General features: G+C 40.1%; 2 protein-coding genes across 4 annotated transcripts in view; one reads left to right on the forward strand and one right to left on the reverse strand.

The window, feature by feature from the left end:
* Positions 1 to 1,059: 1,059 nt before the first annotated feature.
* On the forward strand, positions 1,060 to 9,150 carry anp32a (acidic (leucine-rich) nuclear phosphoprotein 32 family, member A). Of its 2 annotated transcripts, none has more exons than XM_041031997.1 (7): positions 1,060 to 1,231; positions 4,506 to 4,655; positions 4,739 to 4,861; positions 4,951 to 5,149; positions 5,287 to 5,402; positions 5,501 to 5,555; positions 7,876 to 9,150. In XM_041031997.1, the coding sequence occupies exons 1-7, from the start codon at positions 1,178 to 1,180 to the stop codon at positions 7,941 to 7,943; spliced, it is 765 nt and encodes a 254-aa protein (XP_040887931.1). In that variant the 5' UTR covers positions 1,060 to 1,177; the 3' UTR covers positions 7,944 to 9,150. The 2 variants fall into 2 exon arrangements, with proteins under 2 accessions (XP_040887931.1, XP_040887995.1); XM_041032061.1 differs by having other exon boundaries at positions 7,879 to 9,150.
* A 101-nt stretch (positions 9,151 to 9,251) lies between these two features.
* The window catches only part of coro2ba (coronin, actin binding protein, 2Ba), a 38,262-nt gene continuing 27,617 nt past the window's right edge, over positions 9,252 to 19,896 (reverse strand). For both annotated transcript variants that reach the window (XM_041031852.1, XM_041031897.1), the window contains exons 3-12: positions 18,563 to 18,679; positions 17,541 to 17,690; positions 16,850 to 17,014; positions 15,403 to 15,519; positions 15,197 to 15,301; positions 14,109 to 14,205; positions 13,884 to 13,996; positions 13,520 to 13,610; positions 11,962 to 12,101; positions 9,252 to 11,518 (exon numbers count right to left, since the gene is read on the reverse strand). In XM_041031852.1, coding sequence (XP_040887786.1) covers positions 11,384 to 11,518; positions 11,962 to 12,101; positions 13,520 to 13,610; positions 13,884 to 13,996; positions 14,109 to 14,205; positions 15,197 to 15,301; positions 15,403 to 15,519; positions 16,850 to 17,014; positions 17,541 to 17,690; positions 18,563 to 18,679 — 1,230 coding nt within the window. In that variant the 3' untranslated portion in view covers positions 9,252 to 11,383. The remainder of the gene's footprint in view (positions 11,519 to 11,961; positions 12,102 to 13,519; positions 13,611 to 13,883; positions 13,997 to 14,108; positions 14,206 to 15,196; positions 15,302 to 15,402; positions 15,520 to 16,849; positions 17,015 to 17,540; positions 17,691 to 18,562; positions 18,680 to 19,896) is intronic.

Raw genomic sequence — 19,896 nt, forward strand, 5'->3', positions numbered from 1 at the left:
AACCTTTATTCAAGTATTTTTTTTATAAACTTGTATCAACAGTTCAACTGAAAATGGCAATTTACACACCCTACTGTTGGCCACTGGCACCAGACTAGTGGCTCTGCTTCCCCCTTGTGGATACACCCTTGGCAGCCTCAGACTGAGCTCTCCCACTGGAGAGAGGAATGGTCGCAGGGTTTTACCTTCTGAGTGGAGGTCTGACAACACAAACAAGAAACCACCAGTTTCTTATTTGTGCAAGTATGAAGTGTTTCAATGTGTAAGAAATAAAAAGCTTGAGAAGATCTATGTTTATTTTTCATATAAATACCAAGATTCAAAATAACCGCATAATTTTTTATTACATATGACTTAGAAAAATTGCAGTACTTTATACACAAAACTGTAGCTTTACTGTATTCTGCTGTTATTATTCAATCTATAACTATAAACCTGTAATTTGTTTTGGTTTTACTCTATAGTATTAAATACTATGGTAGTTATCAGCCTTTTCCCCAAAACAAACAAAAAAGAGTGAATCCCTGTTTTATGTATTGTGTTCTTTTCCCCTGTGTCACATCTTTTTTTTTCTCTTACATACCATTTATTATTGTGTCTTTGTCCATGTCCCATGTGGGACTGAATTTGTTATTGTTTTGGCTTTCTCTTCTTTTCTGTCTTTTTTTTTTGCCTGTTCTTGTTTTGCGAAAAATTGGGGACAAATGTATTATGTGCATGTTGTTTTATAACATAATAAAATCAAACAAAATCCAAGAGCTCCACATACCAGCTGGACAAGGTTTTGAGTAAGGTGGAGGTTTAATAGTGACACTTGTGCACAGACAAACATGTTGCATCCCTTTACCACGACATGTGCTGAGTTGGAAAAACATCTTATAGTATTGTAAGTATAACATTAACCATGTAAACTTAAGTTAACAAACAACCAAACTTCAACAACAAAACCCCACCCAGTTTTACAAGGGCGGCTCCATTGGCCCGTGTGTCTGTAAATCCGTTCCCTCTTTATTTGGCCGCTGCCATTGGCCGGCGGTGACGACAATCCCGAGCCGTGCTCCCGCCCACCGAGCGGATCAAGTTTGAATGAACAACAGCAGTCTGTTCTGGAGGTGGTAGTTGGATTTGCAGTAATTATTAAAAGTGTGTATCATATCACGGGCGCGCTTGATCGAGGATGGACATGAAGAAAAGGATTCATCTAGAGTTGCGGAACCGCACTCCGTCAGATGTAAGTTGGCCTCGCATCCCGCTGGTAATGTTTCACACTCAGCTAATGGAGAATCTTTCGTGTGATGTCTTGGTGCTGGGGATACAAAGTTTCCTACAAGTTAAAAGATGATGGAGCCGTCGGGTCACATTGTTGCCTCGCGATCGTGTTTGCGGCCGGCAGGTGCTGCAGGTACGCGGGTCCAACTTTTGTGCGGCTCGGAGCTCACGTTCTGGATGTGCAGTTTGAGAATGCAGCACGGCTTTGCTTTGCTTTGCTTTTTTTTTTTTTTTTTTTTTTAATGCCAGCGGTATAAACAAGGCAAGCGGTATGAGAAGCCATATTTGTAACTTTTGATCTACGAACGCGCCCCTTTTCCTTTAAAACCCGCGTTGTTGTTGTTATTTACCGGTTGTTTGATGTGCTATCTGCAGGCTTTGAGTGGGAAATGCGTTTACCGAAACATTTTTTTTTTTTTTTTTTTTAGCCGTGCACTTGGCGCGTTAAGGATGCGGATACTCAAAGTCATGAAATTATTAACGATGCATAAAGATCACAGCCTCGATCTGTCGCCTTACAACTGCATCCCAGACCTAAGGTTACTCAGCCCGTCCTGCTGAAGTCGTTTATCATTTTATTCCTGCAGGAAGCGCATTCGGGCGGCTTACGGAGCCCGCAGCCCGTGCAGCCCACAGCCGGAGACGCGGTGCGCGCAGATGGCCGAAAGAAAGCGGCGTTAGCGCGGACCGTTATCAGCCACGGGGCTGGGCGACAACACGGAGAGACGAGACACAAACACAGCCCCGCTCCGTTGTTGTCTGCCCGCCGTGTTCATTCGCCCGTTTCAGCGCGGACCCTCGGTCGTCTGCGACCCGAGAGGTCCTGCCTTAATGGAACCAAATTGCCGAGCCGCGTTGTTGCTCTAGTTTTCCAGAACTAGGACACGCCGCCATTTTACCGAGAAACAAAGGCAAACCCGAAATACACCGAAATATCCCGTTCATTCGACACAAATGACGAACGATTCATCATACCTTCTTAATAATAGGAGTCTACACACGCCACCAATCCAATCGGCAACTGTTTAGCACAAGCAACAATCAAACGTTTGCCTGGCAGCTATCTAATCGGCTTTAGCTGCCCCTCCTACTCACAAATGACCCTGTGCACGACTCGTAGGTCTGTTTGGCTCCGACTTGTTTTGACTAATGTGCATCTGCGCCGCTCACACTCGTCTCTTATTACACTTTAACTCGGTAACCAGTAAAAATAAATAAATAAAAAATAAACCCTGACAACCCGCCGGAGTATGTCCGTTTGTGCTGGGGGAAAAAAAGTAGATAAATGGGATATTTACATAATGGGAGTGAGAGACCAGTGCGTTGAAATGTGTGCAGGCTAAAGATTATTGATGTACGGTTTATTTGTTTATTTATTTATTTTTGTAGTCCCGCTCCTCGCTGCTGATTGGCTGAGTCACTTTCAGGGCCGCGGTAAAATATCCGATAACAGCACACCTGTGACCGCACATCAGACTATTTAAATATCAATGCGCCGGATCAAAAATCGTCCCTTATATATTGTATAATACACAGCTGCATTCAAAAGTGTGGGCCAACCTGGGCGAGTTTCTATCAGCTTTTCTTTAAACGTTAATTCACAGTTACTTTTCATTTAATGAACTTAATAAATAAGTAATTAGCCACTGATTGTGGCGTGTGTGGTAACCTCAACTACATAGCCTTCATTGTAGTTTAATTATTTTATTATTTCCTCAGGGACCCAGAAACCAACCACAGCTCAAGAGGTGAAATGATTTAGTTGATTGAAAGAAAATTATTGGCAACAATTTTGAAAATTGATTAATTATTTTAAGTATTTTTCTAAGCAAATATGACAAAAAATTAGCACCAGCTTCTCAAATGTGAATAATTGCTAATTTCCTGGTTTACGCTTTAAAAAATACCTGTCATATATATTGATCATGAAAATATTTACTGGTTGCAGCCTTGACACAGGCTTCCTCTTTAAGACCAGGGCGGGAGGACAGAGGACCTGTCATAGTTTTTATTTAATTCAGAGATGTAAAGTTCTAACAAATTATATAGACAATTATTTATACTTAAAGAAACAAGCTGAAGCTTTTGAAGAATTGCTCTCACAGTCCACTGATATGAACATCACTGAAAATATCTCAGAACTCGAAGCGATCTGCAGGAAGAGCGGGTGAAAACTCCTAAATCAGGAATAGAAAGACTCCGAAGTTTCAAGCTGTGAAATCTGCCGAAGGGGGATGGAGGGGGTGGGGGGGTTACTAAGTACTGTGTAACAGTGCATTAACATTTGAAGAAAGGCTCCTTTTTAATGTCTGTTTGCTGCAGGGGTTGTATTTACTACTTTTCACTTCATAAATAAACAAAATGTGTAATTTGCCCCAGACGTTTGCATGCAGCTGTATAAAGTGACACCCACCATGTTTAGCTATTTCTGAGGGACTATGCTGATGGATGAACATTTTAGTATCTCTTCAACAGTTTAGTACTTAGTACTTAGTGTTCTATCCTTTTTTATTTAGAGTGGTGTGTAATCGGTCTTACAAAACCATAACAGTGGCGGGAGAAGAACAGATTATTTTTACATAAGTAAAATAACAATACCAACACAAGACAATAAAAATAATCCTGCATAGTTACAAAGACCTGCTTTCAAAATTTTGCTCAAGTACAAAAGTAATATCAGCAGACTTTACTTAAAAGTATAAAAAATAAAAGACCTCAGAGTCCATCAGAGTGTTATATTGTTGTTATATTACAATTGATTCGTCGATCAACAGAAAACATTTTCTTTCTAGCGTCTCAGATGTGAGGATTTGATGCTTTACTGAGTCATAAATGACAGTAAACTGAATATTTTTTTGATTTAGACTGTTGGTCTGACAAAAATGACGTTTTAAAATGTCCCCTTGGTCTGTGGGAAATCTTTTTTCACTGAATTTATCGATAAATTGAAAAAAATCATGAAAATAATCATTAGCTGCTGACCTAGTGTCCATTTTTGGTCTGCTATTACTGATATATCACTGAGCATTATGTCACTTTATATACTTTATATACTTCTATTAAACTATTAAAACAAAGCTTTTATCCAAAGATTTTTAACCTTGAAATAGTGTTAACTTAAATTTTTGTTTCTGTTTTGACAGAAAATGGCACTTTGTATTTGACTTTTGACATATTTTTTAACTGATTTTTCAAATTGGACACATGCTGACCATATGTATTAATTTGTTCTACAGGTCAAAGAACTTGTGCTAGATAACTGTCGCTCAAATGAAGGCAAGATCGAGGGTCTAACAGATGAATTCGAAGAGCTGGAGTTTCTAAGCACAATCAACGTTGGATTGACGACAGTTGCGCACTTGCCAAAGCTAAATAAACTCAAAAAGGTCGGTGTTTTTCTACACAAAACATGTCTGTGACTTTAGGCTTCAAGGTGTGTGCACGTTTTGACTGTTTAATTGATCCACAGCTTGAACTCAGTGATAACAGGATCTCAGGTGGGTTGGAAGTTCTGGCAGAGAAGTGCCCCAACCTCACACATCTCAACCTCAGTGGCAACAAGATTAAAGACCTCAGCACAATAGAACCATTGGTAAGCAAGTCTGAAAAATACTTACAATATACACAGTATACAAAGCAGCTGGCTGTGTTATTTATCGAACTTGATTGTTCTGTTAACAGAAAGAATTGGGGACCCTGAAAAGCCTAGATCTGTTTAACTGTGAAGTGACAAACCTGAACGAATACAGAGACAACGTATTCAAGCTACTACCCCAGCTCACGTACCTGGATGGGTACGACAAAGACGACAAAGAGGCACCGGATTCTGACGCTGAGGTTTACGCAGAGGGCTTGGATGATGACGAGGAAGATGAAGATGGTAAGTTTGAGGCTACTGCCCAAGTGCGTCACATACAGTCATGTTTATAGCTGTGCTTTTTCTTGCATCTCCTAAAGTTGCTTATTTTGGCGTTTGAGCATTTGGCTCGTAATTAACCACCAGCCGGTTTCACCCAGATGTAGATGAGGAAGATTATGATGAAGATGCAGCACCAGGAGACGAGGAGGAGGAAGAGGGAGAGGAAGATGAAGAGGAGAATGAAGAAGAGGAAGAGGAGGACCTCAGTGGAGAGGTGGGAGGAGAATAAATGAGATTTGCTTTCCACAATTGTTAAAAATGTGGAGTCAGAAATAACCATATGAACTTTTACTGTCTTTTTTTTTTAAAAAGGAGGAAGAGGACGAAGACTTGAATGACAGAGAGGTTGACGATGAGGATGATGAAGGTGAGTAAAATGGTGGCTGACTTTAACTCAGAAGCTTTCTCCCAATTCCATGCTACGTGCTAAGTGGATACAGCACTTAGCTGTATCCACAGTTATAGTAAACAGTTACAGTAAACTGTTTTTTGCAGTTCCTGTAAAAGAAATCAGCATACTGTGCAATTTCCTTGTAAACAAAGCTATGTTATGCTTTTGTTGGTCCATGGCGACGCTTCTTTCCATGCTTACCACTAGGGGTGTCCCGATCCGATATTAATATCGGATATCTGTCCGATAACAGCCAAAACACGACTATCGGATTTTATCGGACTCCATCTAAAATCTCCGATATAAGCGCTCCGATAAGCAGTCCATTTTCTGCTCCAGCACTTCTATCCATAGGCGACTCTGGTTCACACTCCAACACAGTAGGTGGCGGTAATGCACCTTAACGTTGGTGCCACCCGCCAGAAATGCCAAAGAAGAAGAGCACCCGGCTCCAGCCAATAGAGCGTCTCTGATCCAGCATGCAGAGCCCACGTGATCACAACAACAACAACGTGTGTGCGCTACTGTGGGATGTCAGCCGTGTGGCAAGATTTTACCGTAAACTCGGACAAAGACGTTGCAGCTGAGTGCAACACTTGTCATGCACAAGTTTCCCGTGGTAGCACAGAACCGGGAAAATTTAATACGACCAACCTTATCGCGCATTTGAAGTAGCATCACAAAAAATAGCATGAGGATTTTCGCAAGATCACCGAGGCGAAGAAACAACAAACCTCTGGCTCCCTCAGACAACCAACGCTGGCCGAAACATTTGCAAAGCGTGACAAACTCCCACGGGACGGCAAAAAGGCACTGGCTATAACAGAAAACCCAGCCCAGTTTATTGTGCTTGATGACCACCCCTGTCGGTGGTGAGTAATGTTTAAACGCTTAATTGAGCACCTCGAGCCTCGCTATATTATTCCTAGCCGCCACTACATTGTCGACAAAACTATACCCCAGATGCATAAAGAAGTTCAAAAGTCTATTGTCGCACATGTGGAGAAAGCAAATGCTGTTAGCTTCACAGGAGCACAGGAGCAGGCTGACAGCAGAGCATGCCTCTTCTTAAAAAAATCTCCACATCATGCTCGGGCTGCAGAAAGTGGAGATGGAGGAGTAGTAAGGGTAGTCAGCAGTTTAGTTAACTGACTGATTATTATTTGTTTTCTGCTGTTATTATTAGAGTGATATGTTTATTTTGTTTACACTATTTTTTTTAGTGAAGAGCAATGATCACATTGTTTTGGGCACAGTCAGTGAAACTGGAGCTGTGAACTCTTTGAGCAGTTGGACAGTGGACAATATTGTGTTGTTTTTGTCCCCGCCCTCAGTTGTTCCCACCATATACTGACAGTAAAAAATAACTGAACTTGAATTGTTTGCACTTTAAAGGTATACTTTGTTTTTATTGGATTTATTCAGGTTATTTTCAGGGTCTACTAATTTATTTTTTATTTATTTTATTTTTTTTTTAATTGTAGAATACTGTAGATATTATGTTGAAGGTTAAAATTTATGTAACCAATTGGTTAATAATAAATGGGTCAGTTTTTCTCATACCTACTGTTGCTCACTGTTGTTCTCTGTTTGAGTAACATCTCTTGATCAAGCCTTTTCAACATTACACACTACAAAGTAAGTAATAAAAGTATGTATGATTTGTGCTGATATCGTATCGGATCGATATCGGTATCGGCCAATACTCAAGGCTGCAATATCGGTATCGTATCGGAAGTGAAAAGTTGTATCGGGACATCCCTACTTACCACCAGCAGCCGCTGAGCAGCAACAGCAGAATAGCATGAAACCAGTGGCAGGACTTTGCATCGCGTCAGGAAGGATTTTCTCTTCCTTATTGGGGAAAAAAAGTTGTATCATACAGGATAGAATGAAAATTGCATGTATGTGATATAAACAAAACAGTGATCCACTTATGAAAACATTACTCCATAGCACTGCTAGAGGTTAAAAAACTCAATAAGAAAGTGGCACATGCACCTGCAAAGAAAAGACAGCAAAGTATTTTCCAAAGCAAGGCATTTGGGTTTTTTAGTTTTGAGATTACTTAATTTTGCTTAGAATTAGTACATAGTATAGAGTTGGAACTTGGCTGATTCAGACAACCTTTATTGTCCATCACAAACTGATATAAACTCGCCCTGAAATGTGAAAACAGTTTGAGCCAACACTGCTGTCATCAAGCCGCAAAAACCTGAAAGAGAAGTTTCATAGGAACGCCTGTTCGTTCGATTCTGGTGTTTTTGGATCTTTAAACGTGACTCTTATTTTCTAGAAGAAGAGCGAGGTCAGAAGAGGAAAAGGGAACTGGACGACGAAGGGGAGGAGGATGAAGATGATTGAGAGTCCTCATGAAGCTAAGTTGTGAACTGTTTTAAACTTGTATCTCCCAGTCACTTCCCAACAACCCCATGTATTTTTCCCCCAGTTTCATATTGCAGTAGGAGTGGTTTTTGTTATTGGCCAGTCAGGTAGATGGGGTTGTCTGGAGAAATAAGTTAAATTTATGTACCTTTGATGCTCCCCTGTTTCAGTCTTTACTGTCCACTTTTGACTGCTTTGTGGACACCGATTTTGTAATATCAAATAATAGCAAAGATAAACCTTTTTAAGAAATGTTTTTGTTTTCTCACTGTTTGTGTAAGACCAGTTTCTGATGACTCATGTATTTTAAGACCCCCCCTTCAAAAGAAAAAAACAAAATGAAACAAAAAAAGAGTGCATGTCTAATACATTTTAAAGTCAACTACTGGATTTCATGTATGGCTGTCCTCTCCTCGTCTTAAACTTATTTTTGAATTGTACTTTTTTTCTTTTTTTTTTCTTTTTGTTTTAAATGTAAGTTATGTGTTTGTAGTGTCACCAGTATGCCAATACTCTCTGCAGTCCTGGTGTGAAACTTCTGTCTGAACATGCACAGTGTGACCCTCACAGGGCATATTTTTAAATCATTTGCAAAAAAATGTCTGCCCTTGTCAAAGCTGCTCCTCCTCCTTAAACCCTCAGCTTTGATAGTTCGGAAATTACGTGTTCTTGTAAATAATGACCAAATCTATTTTTTTGTATTCTCTTTGATGACGGCAGACATTGAACAGACAACTGAGGTGAAACTATGAATTGTAATAAGATATTAAATATGTATGCTGCTTTATCTAAAATACGCAGTGTGAAATTTCTTGAATTTGAAGATAACTTTGTATGCATAATCTTTCCATAAAGAGAAATGTCCAACATCAGAACTCATTATTGCTTCTTCCATGTTCTTTTCTGTGACACGCAGGTGGCAATGTTTGAATTTGTGGTGGTAGTGTAGAGAAGTAATTGATATAAATGGAGGTTACAGCTGCAACTTATGTGCATTGAAGATGTATTGTTTCAAAGTGTAAACTATGGGAAACGGTCACTTATTTGGACTTTGTTTTCACTAGTATACTCTATGGTCAAATTGGCCTACCTCAGTGATTTTTCACTCTATGTTAAATCCACTGTCATCAGCCAAATTCTGTTCCTTTTCCCCTCCCATTCACTTCAATAAATCCCTTTTATATATGTTTTGAAGTTTGTGGTCCTTGAACAACAACACAGCAAAGTGTACACAGAATTCCAGTTTTAAGTCATCAGGTATTGATGACAGTCTTTTTCTTTTTTTTATATCTCCACATGGAAAACCAATCCAGGATACATTTTTTCAGTAGACTGATGTGATACTGGAGCTCCACATGAGATGTAGACCTCCAGTACTAACAAAGAACAAACCCAACTAATATAAGCTGGGATTTGCCTGTTTCCCAAAAAGTTCACCAGATCCATGGCAACACTAGTTCGTCAAATCCAAAAAGCCATTCAACAGTTGTACAGAGTGAGTTTCAGTCATTTTAAATGCATGAAAACCTTTCTGCCTTGTGATCCTACCTTCCCAAAAATGAGCAGTCAGATTTTAATCCTCAGTACAACTACATGAGAGGTCCTGACAGCTGTCCTGTCTTTCACTGAAGGTCATCCGTCTCTGGTAGATCACTTTCCCAATGTCTACTTTCCCTGTAGCCTTTTTATTTATCTTGGAAGAAACATTCATTTACCATTAATGTGTCAGTGGTTCAAGTCTACATTTAAAGGGTTCATATGTTTTTTTCTGATTGTTTTAGCTGAAGCTATAAAGCTTTGGACCCTTTATACATCCACTGTGATGTGATCAGGAAAGACGTGACCTTCAGTCCTTAACTAACTTACTTTTTACTTTCTCAAGGTACAAATTCCGTTCTTGTTGTGCCTGATGTGGATTCATCTTTTTCCTTTTCCTGGTCCATAAAATACAGAATCAATAATAACTCCAGGCTGAATCCGACTGGGCTTGGATTGAAAGACACACGGCATGTTTAGCAGAATCTTTTTGGTAACTGCTTGAACCTGGCTGGCACAATAGAGCCAATCAAATGTTAATTCAGTCTCCACTTCTCTTAAATTTCAGGCAGCAAGGAAAAAAAAAAACTGTTTGATGGTAAAACATAGGCATTTAAATGCAATCTAGCCTAAGTCTGTTGATGGTGCAAGTGAAGAAGGAGAGAAGAAGAAGAGGCAACCTTGAGTCTCTAGAGCAGAATTACACATCTACGGTAAACACGTCTCAGTATACTTAGATTAAATGTAAAAGGATGGTTATTATTACAGTTTTCTGTACTGTTAGGAATAGGCAGGAATATATTCTCACACCTCGTCTCATGTCATGTTGTTGGAGTCAAACTAATACCATTTACCAAGGTACAGTTTCACACGAATCTTGCACAATTGCAACCGGAAACATTCAGCAAAATCTACCAAGCATCACAATCAGTACTTGCGCAGCCGCATCATACAAAAAACAATGGGATTAACAAATATACAAGTTATTAGCTAAAAAGGTAAAATGTGACAAATAAATAGAAGCAAATATACATTATCGCCCTCAAAATTAGCCCTAAAAACCAATATCAGCCTGCAAAGCTTCCCTTGAGACTATTTCTGAGTGGTTAAGCGAGTCCACCACCTCTGGATCCATGTCTCCCCAGCTGCTTTCCCACTATTTAAATAAAGAATAAAAAATACTTTAAGTGAATGAACTATCCACTATCCTTGGGAAAAGACTGCTTTTGCGTAGCTATGTGGAACTGTTGTGAAGGAAATTTACAGCCAACATTTGTATGTGAGAAAAGAAGTAATGGGATAAGCAGCTCTGTGGAAAAACATGATCCACGTCTCTGAACGCTCTTCTCGTCTCTTAGGTGCAAAACTACTTCACGTCAGCCATTTTGAGATGATGTTGCAGCTCGCTGCAAACTGTGTCTGCGGCAGGGTCTAAGGTCTTGGGGAAGAAAAACAGGAGCCAGTGACAGTCTTTACATCCTCCAGTTTTGCCTGGAGGAACGCCTAGGCGGTCTGGCCGAAAAAATATGCACTAATTAATCATAATGCTTCGGAGTAGATCAAGAATATTAATTTGTAAAAACAGATAATACCAAAATTGACTGGATCTCAAACTTTCCCTAAGGTGGCGATCCATGAACACTGCCTTGCCTCTATTACTTTACTCATTATCGTCATTTTTACAATATTCCAGTAATTGCACCAGCTAAGACATTATCCAACAGTTATCATATTATTGTGTGCACTATGCGGGGCGGCAGGAATGAACTTATTATATAATGGGATATATCAAAAAAGCAGAGTGGGAGGGCTCAGAAGCTCGTTGGAGGTCAGAACTGGGGGGGGCAAAGGAAGCAGCTTTGCCAGTCCAGGAGGCTAAGAGGTCAGACGTTGTTGGGGCTAACGTTCTTCAGGTTGTTGAGCTCCAGCTCCAGTTGGCGTATTCGCACATCCTTGGTGGTCAGCTCTTCCTTCAGCCGCCGGAGCTCATCCTGTTGCCGGAAGAACATCCGCAGGAGCTTCAGGGGGAAAAAAAAACAAAAATAAAAACAGAAAAAAACACTTTAGAAGATGCATGTAACAAATATACTTTTACACAAGCATGAAAAACTAGAAAAAAAGAGCAAAATGAGCACTATGTAAGGTGAGGGAAAAAACATTTTGTAGTCACTGACAAAACAATCTCACCTCAACGTCCATTTAGTAGCTTTTTTTGGGTCTTAGCTCATCAGTGTAAATTAATCCAATAAACAAATCTTGCTCCATTTCTCAAATTTTTCTATTTATTTATTGAATTTCTTGCAATGCATCAAGGAATCGAATGAAACGATTGTAAAACAAAAGCAAAGACCAATGTAATGTATAGTGTATCTGTGCCTTTGCAGCTACTTTCTAAAACTAGTTGTATTTGGTATTTTATTAATAGATTTAGAGCAGAGTCGAGTAATAACTGATTTATTACCTCGTTCTCTGTCCTGGGTGGTACGTTCTCCAGCAAGTCGATCCCATTCACCACCACACTCTTCTTTTCCTTCACAGGGGCCTTGAACACTAACTGGTTTGGCCGGTGGTAACCGTCCTTCAGGGACATCAAGACTGGGTCTGTTTGCACAAAGGAGCAAAAACACTAAGCATGTGAAAATCAACACAAAGCACAAAGAGGCTTAAGTCCTCTACAGATCACCACAGGGAATCTATTATTGCTCCGTGCTGGACTTTGTGTGTCCCACTCCCATAACTGTGACAGCTTTTCAGCACATGGACGTCCATGTGTACAAGTCTTTTGGTCATCTTAACACTGGAAGATGATTAAAAGGCAGTTTCATTAAAGATTTTGGGATCTGTTTTAAAAGAAAAGGATAACAAACTGTGAACTATGATAACAGAACATTTAACATTTAAATCCTGGGAAAAAGATCTTAATTCAAACATAGAAGAAAATATGTGGAAAAACATGGCCGATGCCAGGTGTGTCAGCAATGCAATGGGCAAATTTACTCACTACATAATGAAACACAATTGTCATTATACACCCACTGGGAAAAAAAGACTCATGGATGACAATTACTTCTCAAAAGGAAGCAGGTACTTTTCTTCATTTATTATGGGATTATTCTTTTGTTGTTTTTTCAGTCGTCAAAAGTATTGAAGAGTAGTTGCATCAGCCGCTGCCAGAATCTCTCCAGCTGTGTTTATTAGGAGGCAGGTCTCACCTACCACCAAGTATATCTAAACAAAAGTTTGCACCTGCACTGGAGGGCTTTACTGGCACTTAAGGGATAGTTCTCCACCACCGAAAGCGTCGCACAAAGGCTGTTTTTGTCCTGATGGGTTAAAATGAATGACAAACATTGCCTTGTCAGAATCTTTAAATGTTAGGACTAATAATTATCAATGGAAGTTTTATGAAGTTTGGTCTCAATACTTCATACATCTAAAGAAATACTTTGTGCCCCCTATTTTGTTTTTCCATAGACTTACTGTGTTCTAATGAGAAACATTGATATTGAAAGCAGACAGACCACGAAGAACTGATGTGAAACAATAGACTCCCTCCTGGATTGAATGTTCAGTTGGCTGATATTTTAATTCAAAGGCTCCATGAAATGCAAATCAGAGCCCAGTTCACGTTGTATGCTGTTGATTAAAACAAAATATATGTGGGAATTTGCACCATGTTGCTGACAATACAAGCCATATGTGACAGTGTGCGACAGAGTTGGCAATGAGGAACAAAACAAAATAAGGACAAGGTGACGTTTCATTACCCTGCTTTACTGTGGCTTTGTTTTTAAATATCTGTCATGCCTAAGAAATGACTTTCAGCTCATTGCATTAGTCTTGCACTGCAGGATGTTATTCACATCAGGCCTAATGTGATGATATTATGGTATTCGATTAAGATCTTTGCATAACATGGGTTTATACTTGGCAAAAAGTGGCTTCTAGTAATTTTTTTTTTTCATAAACCACTGAAGAGTCATTAGCCAAACCCAGTGTGTGTCTAAGGGATAGATTACCTCTATCAATGCCGCTCAGCCATTCGCTGGCCGACAGCGCGGGTTCTGTTCCTGCTGTCATGGGGTAGATGTCCTCCTGGTATGTGTCTGACTGCAAACCAGAAACACCACATACATTCTTGTTTTATCGATTACATTTGACCTAGTTGATTATCTCAAGGTCTGGGGAAGAAAAGGTCATAAAAGGTCATATTATGGTGTCTTAAGATTTTTCTCAAACCAGTAAGTGTAACCTCACTCAGTATATTTCTATTCATTACATGCTATACTACTGCAATTAAATTCAGACAAAACTTAAGAGTTTTTTAACTCATTACTTGCTGGATAAGTGTAATATATTGCAGAAATTATGATCCCCACTCACCCTCCTTGGCACAATCATTGAAATGGGCTCAATCAAACCCTTCAGGGTGACTAGCTTGTAGAAGCGGTACACCTCGCAGGCTGCCACGTCCAACCCATGCTTTGGCATCACACCTGCAGGACAAGGACAGAAGAGTGTGACGGCAACATTAAATCTTGACAACGGGATCTCTCTCTCTGCTTTCAGTAGGTGAGAGCAGAGATTGCTGAACAACAAATGACTTACCCAGTCCTTTCTGTGGGGCCGGGGACCGGAACTCCATTAGGTATTGGATGTACGGCTTCTCTGTGGTGATCTCAAAGTAACGGATGTTGCCGTCCCCCTGCCAAGGAGCCAGAATGTGTATGTTATATTACAACCCAAGCAGTAGCTCTTGGAAGATTATCAAAGTATACCATAGTCGCATGTAGTTTTGTTATACTCTGATTTCCAATCAATATTTTATTAATATTTCATACAGAATTTTAAATCATTTGAAGTAACTTTTAAATTAAGAAAATACGGTGTGGATGAAAATGTAAAGCTCCATCTCTTGAACAGCAATGACACCTAAACAAATCAAAAGACATAAACTAAAAGCTTACAATGGCTGTGACAGTTTTTTCATTTAGACCTCACAGTGCAGTAATATGAAGGGAAGATGTTCCTTCTTGCATCTAATTTAAGATGCAATGTTTGCATCTTAAACGACATCTTGCAAACTGTCGTCGCTTACAGAGAACATTATCATGGATAAAGCACTGTGCTTGATCAGGTATCAGGCAAAGCCTCTCCCTGCAAGAGCCTGGTGGGCGGAGTCTGGTCGTCAAGGAGATTCGGTCTGGCTGCACTATATACGCTGGTGACATTCAGCCAGTCCTTCCCTTCCACTCTGTTTGGTTTATTGTATTTAGTTTGTCTATAGGTTGATTTCCCTTTTAGTTACGTAAATTAAATGTATTTTTAGTTGCAACTCGTGTGTGGTCTCCCCTTCTCTGTCCAGCCTTGAGCAAGGTCGTGACAAATATTTTATGTTACTGAGATGCAGAATTACCTTTTGTTGCAGCTTTATCTTAGTTTACTGTTAATCACGTTAAAAACAGCGTATAACTTGTTTACATAGAATCCACACTAATTCTGGACTGAGTGCCTGAACACTGTTCCCAAGACAAATGACCACTATTCATTTCATTTCAACCTTATAGTAGTAATGTCAAATATGTACAAAAGTCAATCAAAAATATTACTTTTCACACGTAGTACCAAACAGCAGATCTGAGAAACAGTAGTCAAAAATAAAGTCAGTGTTGTGACTCAGTGAGGGCAGCTCTAACCTTTCCTGCCAGGTACAACATGTGTGTGTCAGCATCGTAGAAGGGAAACAACAGTCCTGAGAGGCCGTCGATGTCCTCTTCCACAATTGGCATCAACAAATCCTCCTGGGAAGAGCAACACACACAGGGAATTAAATACACACACACACACTCGCTCCACCCAGTCTGGCATTATAGGCATGAGCCATATGGAGGCGTTGTCTGACCTGATCCCAGAGAGCGATCTGCCGGGTGTTCCAGCGAGAAACCCCTGTGGTGAGCAGCCGCTTCATGTTGCCCAGGAACACCACTCGGTTTACACGGTGGTTCTTACAACTGGCTTGCTGGTGGAGCAGAGTGCAAAGATAAAGAAAAGCTTTAATTATACATACAGCTGCCAGGAAAAACTAATTCTCTAGCATGTTCTCTATATTATTAAATTATTCACTGAATTCATGTGGCATTTTTATGATTATTCAGAGCAGGAGTCCCAGGCAAAGCTTACAGTTTGTAAACACTTGGGCTAAAAGTGTTGCATGCGAGCATAAACATAATTATGTCTCATTTACTTCTTCCACAGTGAACAATATGGCTCTGTTGGAATCTATGAACATAAATCTGTATTTCAGGAACAGAACATTTTTAGGATTTGTCTCCTTTTTCTTCTCCTGCTCCTGCTGCCTTGTCTTGATCGCTGCCACTTGGTGCGGCAGGGGAGCAGCACACGGGTCTAATCAAAACCCATTTCATGGTGATCAGTCAGCAAGATAACCAAGGTCAAAGAGTTAGAGGTTGAGTGGTGCAGACCAGTTTATGTTTTATTTAGCAAGATATCTTAAAATATACTGAGTGAACTCAAGATGAATTTGATAAAATATATTGGCTCTACAAGTTGAATTAGTGGGAAAATTTAATGGAGGTTCAATTTGTGCTCAAGGGCTCAAGAGCCAAAGACAGTCCACAATTCACAATATGGAAAAACTGAGTGTATGTGGACACCATTTACTTTCAACAACATGTGACTGTTGAATATCTCATTCCAAAACAAAGTGCATTAATCTGCTGCTATAACAGCCTCCAGTCTCCTGGGAAAGAAGAAATGCGCTTCCATTCAGTCAGAAGAGCACGAGTGGAGTCGGCCGCTGATGTCTGAATTCATCCCAAAGGTGTTGGTGGGGTTGAGGTCAGGGCTCAGTGCGGGCCAGTAAAGTTCTTCTTCACCGAGCTGTGAAAACTATTTGTTTATGGACTGTGTTTTCTGCACTGGGGGTATTATTTGTTAACATAAAAAAGGATCTTCAACAAACCACAAAGTCGGAAGGAAACTTTTGTCTAAAATATCACTGTAAGCTATAACATTAGGAGTGAGCTTAAGATTTCCTTTAACTGGAACTAAGGTGCCTGGCCTTATCAATGTCAAGAAGTAAACAAATTGTGTCCACATACTTTTGGCCATATGGTATACTTACCATCCACTAATACTATAAATATGGACACTGTCATTTTAAATTCCTGTGGTGAATGAGAGGTTCAGTAGAAGTGATACATTCAAAAGACATTATAGATCATTTGCTCATAAACAGTCATGCTGTTCAGGAATATTTTTTTAAACTATGACAGTTGTTCCAACAATGTCCACACCACGCAAAAAAATATCAGTCCCCTCCCTCTAACCTGAAGGACTCTCCCAGAGCGTGGCTCAATGACTCGCAGCTTCTTGTCTTTGCAGCTGGTGGCCAGCAGGCTGCCGTCTGTGTTGAAGGACATGCTGAGGATGACGTCAGTGTGGCAGTCGATCATTTTCACCGGTTCTCCGATCTCCAAGTTCCAGATCAGGATCTGACGCAGTCAGGAGAGATTGTTTGGGTGGAGCTGTAAGATGGCTGTGGTGCTTCGAATCAGTGGTGTGATTTTGTTGTGGGGTTGTGAATGAAATTTGGCTTTTTTGTTTTGGTGTGCTGCTACGGACACATTATCAAACAGTAATCTATTACTGTTCTGGTAAATCTATTAATTCATTCTGACCTAAACCTGGAAATATTCAATTTACAGTCACATAGAATGAAGAAAGGTACCAAGTCCTCATATTTAAGAAGCTATAACCAGTGAATAGACATCATTTGTGCCTGATAAATGATGTAAACAATTTATTGGCTAACACAATTGTTAGCTTAATTCCGTCAACATCACAAAGTAACCCCTGAGACGAGCTATATCGCACACACTGACAATGTCTAACAGTATTTGTGTATCTAAGAGGGAGCATTTCTTTTAACCTACATTTAATGAAAGTGAAATGACTGTGCTGGCGACGACAGTCGATATACTGTGTTGATTCAAGCCTGTTGTGTTTCTGTTGTGGTACCTTATAGTCATAGCCAGCACTGAAGAGGATGCCGCTGCTGGTGGGATGCCACTCGATCAGACCCACCCTTCTGCTGTGACCGTACAGCTCCAGCACTGCCTCCATCATATTGCGCCTCAGACCACCCTCTGGGATCTCCCATACTCGCACCTGCCATGTTCACAAGCACACACCGAATATAAACGAATACACGGCACACCATTATGAAGCACGCACCCAAAACACAAATATGTACGGACCAATTAACAGGTTAATGGGTGAATTGTATTATTCTGTCAAGGGCCTGCTGCATGTGAACTGCATGTGAACTGCAAAACAAAACCAGTATGACACAGCCAGAGATCCCTCTGATCAAAAATAACACATGCTATCAATGCAATCCATTGCATTAGGATTAGAGTGGATTACAGCTATGGCTAGAGGCTCTGTGTTTGACCAGAAGAGATTATCCTTCAACAAGTGAAAGTACTACACAGGACACAGGGCTACCATGGCTTTACAGTGCTGAGTAGAGTAATGTGAGGTAGGTGCATGTACTGGAAAAACCTACAGGGCTACAGGAGGTCTTAGTATTGGTCATGTAACGTGACATTAAGATTGATAGCGACTGAGATTTGATGCTGTATCTAATGACAGTTATGTAGTCAGTTACTGAGGGGCCAGCAGATTCATGCCTTGCTGAAAGGCATTTCACATCTGTCACTTGCCATTTTCAGGCCATTGGCTCACAACGGCAACATCAACCAGAGCAGCTGCCAGCAGATATCCAATCACCAGCTTGTGTCGCAGTACAAACTCTCTGAATCAGTGACCCTCTGGCCATGGTGAACGGATGACCTCTTTGCCTTCTGGGCCAGTGGCCGTCAACCTCAGCATCTAACAAGCTCATGATTTCACAAATACAGCATGTTCTTCACATCTTCAGAGTCATCAAGCCAACCTGCTTCGATATTCAAAAAAAAAAAAAAAGAAAAGAAAAGAAAAGAAAACAAACAAAAACAAGAAGAATGTGGGTCACTTGCCGAGGTGTCTTCAGAGCAGGATGCGATGATGTTTTCAAAGAAGGGATTCCACTTGATATCCAGGACATTGCCTTGGTGGCCGCACACTTTGGGGTAATGAGAGTCCAGACGGCCAGACTGAAACAGAGTGAGAGAAGTACAACATTTTACATTTCCTTTTTCTGCTTTCGAGATTCCAGACATGTAGGTGAGAGAAATGAAAACATCAAACAATTGCTAACACATTTCTCTATACTGAAAAAAAAAAAAAAACAAACCCGAAAGACTCGTGCCAGGTGAAGCTGAATCATTTTGTCACTAGAGAGGTTTACAGCCCATACCAGGAGGGTGTCACTGACTCTCCATTCCTCAACCACACAGAGGAATTATTTTCCTCATGATGATGGAAAGTTTATGACCCGTGATCAGATTTCCCTCTTGGACACAATGAAGGCTGGATATCTGGACATATCTGCAGAAGACTGCAAGGGATGGATCAGGCTGCAAAGAGATTCTTCCTGAGGTCAAATGAAGAAGACAGGGTTGAGGAGCACTATTGTATTCTGCTTCATTTCTCTGACATGCAGTGCACTGTAACGTAGCACCATGCAATAAATTAGTGGCATTTAGAAACTTGGTTTGTGTCAAATAAATAAATATAATTAAATAAAAGCTACTTCAGAGAGAATAGTGGTAAACACTGCATTGCTACTGGTTGCTATAGTGATTTTTTTTTAGGTCAGTGTGACCGTCTCAGTGACAAAGTTTTCTTGTTGAAGACAAATGTTATCACTGTTGATCTTCAAATATGTAGTGTTGTGGTGGCATTAGTGCACTTTAGCAGGATGTTGGTAGAGAGACCTGTGTGAGGAGTTTTGCAAAAGTGAGCTCAGTACATAGAAATGTGATGGCAAATGTAAAAAACATCTAGTGTTCTGTGTGCGACGCCATCTATAAGAGATTATAAATTAATACTAGTGGGAACAGAATTGAGTGGAACAGAATATATGCATGTTTAAAATAACAGAACATGAGTTTTTTTTCCCAATACCTAATAAGCAGTGATAAAAATAATAAGAGTGTATTTAAATTGCTACTGGATGCAAGTAATTCATCTGTATTGATCTATTCAGATCATGAAACAAAACAATTTATTGATGTGAACATGAAAGACTAATACAACATAATCCAAGTTCCATCACATCAGTGAAATGACTCGATGAATCCTGAACAAAACAAAACAGACCTGGATATTGCACTGGGACGTCTGAGGCACGTTATTGTTATTGCAATAACCCACGGAGTCCACAGAGGGGCACTGGCTCATAACAACAGATGACAGGAACCTTTTTAAT

This window comes from Toxotes jaculatrix, chromosome 1, assembly GCF_017976425.1.
Source record: "Toxotes jaculatrix isolate fToxJac2 chromosome 1, fToxJac2.pri, whole genome shotgun sequence".
In the NCBI taxonomy this organism is placed as follows: domain Eukaryota; kingdom Metazoa; phylum Chordata; class Actinopteri; family Toxotidae; genus Toxotes; species Toxotes jaculatrix.